The sequence below is a fragment of the Cebus imitator genome, unplaced genomic scaffold (assembly GCF_001604975.1).
Source record: "Cebus imitator isolate Cc_AM_T3 unplaced genomic scaffold, Cebus_imitator-1.0 Scaffold149, whole genome shotgun sequence".
Taxonomy (NCBI): domain Eukaryota; kingdom Metazoa; phylum Chordata; class Mammalia; order Primates; family Cebidae; genus Cebus; species Cebus imitator.
In genome coordinates, this window is record NW_016107464.1 from 4,122,653 (window position 1) to 4,129,937 (window position 7,285).

A 7,285-nucleotide genomic window follows, 5' to 3' on the forward strand; every position below is an offset into this window, starting at 1 on the left:
ATATGAATGTTTGCTTTTTATTTTTCAGTAAGCTCATCCTTGAGTACATTGTTTTCTTTGGGCTACAGAAGGCTCTCTGGTTGAAAAGATACATTTGTTTTCTTGGTTGTCATTCCGGTTCCTTTTTTTTTTGAGATGGGTCTTACTCTGTTGCCCGGGCTGAAGTGCCATAGGGTGATCATAGCTCACTGTAACCTTGAACTCCTGGGCTCAAGGGATCCTCCTGGTTCAGCCTTCCAAGCAGCTGGACTACAAGCGTGCATCACACCAGAATGATTTTATTATTTTTCATAGAGAAACAGAGTTTCATGATGTTGCCCAGGCTGGTCTCAAACTCCTTGCCTCAAAAGATCTTCCTGCCACTTGAGCCTGGGAAGTTGAGGCTGCAGTGAGCCACGACTGTATCACTCCATTCCACTCTGGTCAACAGAGTGAAACCCTGAAAAAAAAAAAAAAGATCCTCCTACCTTGGCCTCCCAAAGCACTGAGATTACAGGTGTGAGCCACTGTGCCTGGCCCTTGATTCTTCTTGTTAATGCATAAGTCCTGTTTCAGGTATTATGAAATCAAGTGACCATCCCACAGGAAACTGACACTGAAATTTAGCCACCATTCTGATACAAGGGACTCTCTGCAGGAGGACCGTAGGGGACTCTGCCAAGAACAAGTCTAACCTGTTTAAGTTTGTCTCTTTTTTCTATCTGTATCTCCTCCTACCATCAACTTTCTTCTTCGGCCTCTAATCCAGATCTTTTCTCTTTCTCTTGGCTGCTGCTTTCTCATGATTCCTCTTATTCCTTTGGCTTGCTCAGGACTCCAGTGGCCTCACTCTGCCTTATGACTTTTCAATCCCAATCATCATGGCCAACTGCTTCACTTCTGATTTCTCAATTCAGATTCCCAAGAGCATGAGTCTGTAAGAGCAAAGATTTTTGGTCTGGCAGCCTCCTGGACCAGTGGCTAATCTATAGCCTGGTTACTCAAATAGTTGTCCTACCCTGGCTAGTATGCAGGGAAAGCTAGGTAACAGGGCTACAAAATCCCACAGCCTAGGCCTTCTAGGATGGCTTCCATAGGATGTACCTGCTGGCATACACATGAAGAGTCAGGTGTGAATGCCAGGCAAGTAGATAGGCCCTATCCAGGGGGTCTCCAGAGAAGAACCAATAGGAGATAGAGATATAAGAGAACATTTAGTATGAGAATTGGTTCATATGATTAGAGAGGAGTCCCACGATCTGCAGTCTGCAAGCTGGAGAACCAGGAAATCTGGTGGTGTAATTCAGTCTGAGTTTGAAGGTGTGAGAATCAGGGGAGCTAATGGCATAACTCCCAGTCCAAGACTGAAGACCTGAAAACTGACGATGAGTGCCCAAGTCCAAAGCCAGGAGAACCAAGAGTTTTGATGTGGTGTAAGGGTAGAAGATGGATGTCCCAACTTGAGAGAGTAAAATCCCCTTCTTCTGCCTTTTTGTTCCTTTTCAGTCTTCAATGAATACGATGATGCCTGTCCACATTGGTGAGACCAGATCTTCTATTGATTCAAATCCTAATCTGTCCTGGAAACACACAGACACACCCAGAAATAATGTTTTTCCAAGCTATCTGGGTGTCCCTTAGCCCAATCAAGTTGAGTCATAAAAGTAACCATCACCTGTTTGCCATCTTTCATTTAAGCCCAGATACACACACTGGCTATCTCAGCCATTCCTTGGGTAGCACATCCAAACCTGTCTGTTTCCTCTCAGTCTCTCCTTTGCCTTGTGACAAATAGGTTTTGGAAGCAGTTGCCTGTGATCACCCTGAACTTGTGCTTTTAAGAGTGGCATGCCACTTACTCTGTGTGGCCTAATGCACTAATTCCTAATCCCTCCCTGATCCCAGTGTAAAGTGTAGACACCAGTACATACTCAGCCTCACAGAACTGACTGGTCAGGTGCACTCATCCCCAGGTACGCGGCCACCGGTCACTGACAACTACAGACCGACTCTCTGCCACCCAGATCAAGTGCCCGGATGCTAATGCCCCATACAGCCCGGCATCCCACCCCCAACCCCCGCATCCTCAGTCACTCACACCGGTGAGAGACTACCTCGCTTCCTACCTCCGTTCCCGGGGCTGTGGCGCCCCCAGCCCGGTGGTGTCTCAGCTTTCACTGTCCCCGGCGGACGGTGGCCGAGGGACGGAGCGGGTTTCCAGCCGGCGGAGTTAGGCCGCTACACGCCGGAAGTGGCAGCTGAGTGGGGGCGCTGAGGTGTCCGCCGGCGGGGCAGAGGCCCGGAGCAGTGGGCGGGGGCGTTGGTCATGTTTCCTTTCGGGCCCCACAGTCCTGGAGGGGACAGGTCGGCCGGAGCCTGGGCTGAGGAGCCAGCGCCCTATGAGGGTCAGGCAGCAGCCGCCAGGCCGCCCTCACCTCTACAGCCAGGGACGGATGTGACTCCTCCTCATCCACCCGCCCGGAGCCCTCGCCGCCCCGGTGCCCCATCGCTGTCCCCGGCCCCACGCGCCGGAGAGCTCGAGCCGCCCGGAGTCCCGGAGTCCTCGGCTGCCTCCGCCCAGGGAGAGCCGTCACCTCCCTCCCCTCCGCGCCGGCGGCCCGGGCCAGACTGCAAGGCCGAGAGTCGGGGCCAGCACCGCCTCAGCGCGGGCATGGGCGGCCCTGGCGCCAGGCTGTTCGGGTGGCTGAAAGAGCGCAGCCTGGGGCGCGGGCTGTTCGTGGACCCAGCGCGGGACAATTTCCGCACCATGACTAGCCTCTATGGTTCCATCCACCCCGCGGACTCGGTGTACCTCAGCACCCGCACCCATGGCGCCGTCTTCAACCTCGAGTACTCGCCCGACGGGTAAGCGCGGCCCCTCGGAGGGCGGGCGCCCGCCTCCGCCTGGCTCTGCTGCCCGCGGATCGCCGCCCTGGCTCGCTCCTCTGGCTCGAGCTGAGGTTAGCGATGCCGCTTGGGGCCGCTGGCCTTCGTGCCGCCTGGCACTTTCTGAAGCGCATTCTCGCTCTCGGAACCCCCAGCCCAGCTTTCTGAGGCAGGCAGGCGGGACCCCACTTGCTCGCCTTCAGGACTTGGGCTCTGTGAAGGAGAAATGCCCGAAGCCACACAGCGGACCTGTCAGAGCCGGCCCACAACTAGGGCTTTCTGGTATACAGTAGGTGCTCAGTAAATACGTTTTGAATAAATGCCCACTTTCTCCCCATCATCCTAGGCTCACGTTTTCCCACCTAAACCTGTGTTGGGGACAGGAAAGCTGTAGATTCCTTGCATTCTGTGCCTGAACTTGCCATGATGGGGCAAGTGCATTCCTTTGCTCAAGGAAGATAGAGTACTAAGACCTTAGAGATGTGGCTCTCATGATTTGGGCCATTTGTGAAGTCCCCAGACTAGACTACAGCCTTTTTCTTGGCTGATTAAATATTTCTTGTATGGCTTTGGTTTAATGGGAACTTTCCAAAATCATATGTATTTAAAACTTTGTCTTGTCAGTACACAAGTCAGCCATCAAAGAAAAAAAATTGCACAGTTCCACCATGAGGTGACATAGTTAATATAATTCTTACCCCATCAAAGGCGCTGGGTTGCTGGTTATTTACTCAGTTGTTCAGTCATTCATTCCCTCATTCCGCGTATATTTGTTGAGCACTTGCTATGTTCCAAATGCAGGAGTAACTGTGCTGAGCAAACCCTGCTAATGGCACTGTTTTCATTGAGCTTGGGACTTAGTGGTTCAACTAGATAGTAGATAGCCTTACTAAATAATGCGTAAAGTATATTGATAAATTGAGATAAAGTCTTTAAGGAACCTGTTATGGACTGTGGTATTCACGGATTCCCTGAGGAAGTGACATTTAAACCAAAATTTAAAAAATGAGTAGGAAATAAATTAGTCAAGATAGGACTGGGAAAGGGATAGAAGTATTTCAGAGGGGGATGATTGGTATGTCAAAGGTCATATATCCATGGTAGTAGAAGGGCAGGATGTCACGTTAGAGAAGGTGAAAAAGAACAGGTTTACAAAGAAAAAAAAATTTTTTTTTTTTTTGAGATGGAGTCTCGCTCTTATTGCCCAGGCTGGAGTGCAGTGGCGTGATCTCGGCTCACTGCAATCTCCGCCTCCCAGGTTCAAGCCATTCTCCTGCCTCAGCCTCCTGAGTAGCTGGGATTACAGGCATCTGCCACCACTCCTGGATAATTTTGTATTTTTAGTAGAGATGGAGTTTCTCCGTGTTGGTAAGGCTGGTCTTGAACTCTCGACCTCAGGTGATTGGCCCTTCTCTGCCTCCCAGAGTGCTGGGATTACAGGTGTGAGCCACTGTGCCCGACCAGCAAAAAATTTTTACTAAAGAAAGACCTAAAGTTGCTAAGGAAGGAGCAAAGGAATAGAAGCAGGAATTACTGTGAGCAAATAGACCGTATTCCATTTCACTGATGAAAGTGCTTCCTAATCACACGTGGTGCTGGCGTTTCTGGGGTTTCTTCTTAACAGCAATTGGTTGGAGCATGTAGCAGTGAATGCGCTGCGCACCTCAGTAAGGTGGAAAACTGGTGAGAGGAGTAACTATTTTGCTGAAGCTTACTCATGGAACCTCGCCGCCTCCTTCCTTCAGCCAAGCCCTATTCCTAAAGTTTCCCTCAAAACACCAATAGTCTGTTCTCAAATATTCAGTTTCTCTCTTCATATCTTGGCCTCTCTCCTCCCAACCTCCCACCCATACAGGAATTCAGAAGTAGCTATTTCTACTTTTTGGATGTGGGATTTTAGGTAGAAGGTGGGAGGGGTAGAATGAGAAGAACAGATTTTAGAGCTGTTAGAATGAGGGACAGATTGCTTAAAGTTTGTGTTTGAATCTAGAATTCATTTTCTCATAACAGTGTTGTAAAAAGTGGTTAGATACTCTTGCACTTAAAACAGTTCAGGCTGGGCACGGTGGCTCATGCCTGTAATCGCAGCACTTTGGGAGGCCAAGGAGGTAGAATCACCTGAGTTCAAGACCAGCCTGGCCCAATATGGTGAAACCTCATCTTTAAAAAAAAAAAAAAAACAGTTCAATAATTTTAAATTGCACAATTGACGTATATGCTCATTGTGTAAAATCTAGGCAATAAATGAGCAAAAAATACCTAAACATCACTATGATCCCAGAGATTAAATGGATATCTAAGGAAATTTTTCCTTTGTGTATGTTAATTTTAATATAAACATGGAATCACTGTTTTGTAGCTTGCTTTTTTTCTTACAGTATATTGTGAACTGCTTATGCTAATAAATATATTTCTACAACATTAACATTTTTTCATTAGTTTAAATAAACCCTCTTTGAACAAATATTTTGTATTTATATCTTTAGGATAAATCCCTAGAATGAGTTATTGTTATAAGATTTTTATACCTATTGTTAAATTGCCCTCTGCAAAGATTTGCCCTCTGCAAAGATAAAGTAATTCTTATTACTATATTCTGATTCCTACATTCCAGACACATACAGAAGTGCCTGTCTCCTCATACCCTTGGCAACACTGCATACTGCCATTCTATTTCATCTTTGTCAGGGTGATGAGTGAAAATACTTCAGTGTTTTAAGTTTTCAGTCTTCTTACTTCATCTAGTATGCCCTACATTTGTGTAGGACTTAAAGCAATTTTAGAGATAGATGACATATCTGTGTTAAAAGAGATAACTTCTCATATCCTTCTGTTAAATATGAGTTAAATCAGCTTACCAGGTAGCATAACCACTGTCACCTACAAGGACTTCTCAATACAGAAAAGGAGGGGTGACACTGAACGTAAGAATTAAAGTTGTGAATTTAATAGAGACCAGAATACAAGGAATTTGGTACTAAAAAATGATAAATGGACTAGAAGGTAATTTCTAAAGAATTCAGAAAATGTTTTAAGTGATAGAAACATTGCCAAAACAAGTGTATCACCTTCTAAAATGACATTTTGGAAAAGTAAAATTGATAACGTTTAGATTATAGCACGTCAGACCTTGTCAGCCTGTTCTCCATGATAACACGTTCGGCACAGCTAGAGAGATAATTCACATATTGGAAAAAAGAAGCAAAGAAACTAACTAGAATACAGACCTGGAAAACACAGAGATTGAAAATATGAAAAGGAGATTTACTAACATAGAGCATAGAGAGAAAAGGCATACCATATTAGCCAGAGTTCCTGAATAGTCTCAGTTTCTTCAGGAACTCTGGCTAACTATATGGTACACTTATGCCATATAAGTGTATCATATGGTATAAGGGGGACTGTTTGAAGACATAATAGCTGAGAACTTTCCAGAATTGAAGGCACCAAGCCATGATTTAAGAAGCCTAACAAACCCAAGGAGGAATTCTTTCTAAACATATTGTAGTGAAACCTTGGGCCAATAAATATAAAATCTTTTTTTTTTTTTTTTTTTTAACCTCAACATTTAAATATACTATACTGATATTGCCTTATTTCTTAATCTCAAGAGAATGTGTTGACTTCCTGACAAGGTAAATGAAGTTTTGGCTCTTCCTATTTCCACATCCTTCACCCTCTCCACGCTTTGCCAACACAGCATAGTTACAGCACAATTTTTGGTGAAATCAGAAGCCATTTTTTTACATTACCAGTACAAATATTATTATCTGCCTTGATAGACTGTACATTTTACACAATCCTTTATTTTTCTTGGAGTTGGTGATTGCCTTATTTCAGTCAGTTGCTTGTTATTCTATACAATTTGTTAATTTTTTTCCACTTCTCTGGCATCAGAGTCTTTTGCCTCATTTTAATAGATTCTAACATTCCATTTCCATTTTTCTCCTGGAGACTTCCCACTCTGTCCTCCTCCTACTTTGGGTGGGCTGCTTTTCAGGCCTGCTGCACAGCTGCCTTTTTGTTAATTGTGGTAAAATATGCATAACAAAATGTATCATCTTAACCATTTTGACATGTACATTCAGTACATACCTAAGTGTTAAGTACATTCACACCGTTGTGCAACCATCACCACCATCCATCTCTGGAACTCTTCTCATCTTGCAAAACTGAAATTCTGTAGCTATGAAACAATAACTCCCCATCCCCACCTCACCCTAGTTCCCAGCATCCATCATTCTCCTTTCTGTCTCTGTGAATTTGACTACTCTAGGTACTGCATATAAGTGGAACTATACAGTATATGACCTTTTGTGACTGGCTGATTTCACTTGGCATGTTCTCAAGGTTGATACATATTGTAACATTTATCATATTTCCTTCCTTTTTTGTACACCTCTCCTTCTTAGATCCACTT

General features: G+C 45.1%; 1 protein-coding gene across 2 annotated transcripts in view; it reads left to right on the plus strand.

Moving 5' to 3' along the window:
• The first annotated feature begins 2,204 nt into the window (after positions 1 to 2,204).
• The window catches only part of DCAF10 (DDB1 and CUL4 associated factor 10), a 56,251-nt gene continuing 51,170 nt past the window's right edge, over positions 2,205 to 7,285 (plus strand). For both annotated transcript variants that reach the window (XM_017543211.2, XM_017543210.2), the window contains exon 1: positions 2,205 to 2,844. In XM_017543211.2, coding sequence (XP_017398700.1) covers positions 2,306 to 2,844 — 539 coding nt within the window. In that variant the 5' untranslated portion in view covers positions 2,205 to 2,305. The remainder of the gene's footprint in view (positions 2,845 to 7,285) is intronic.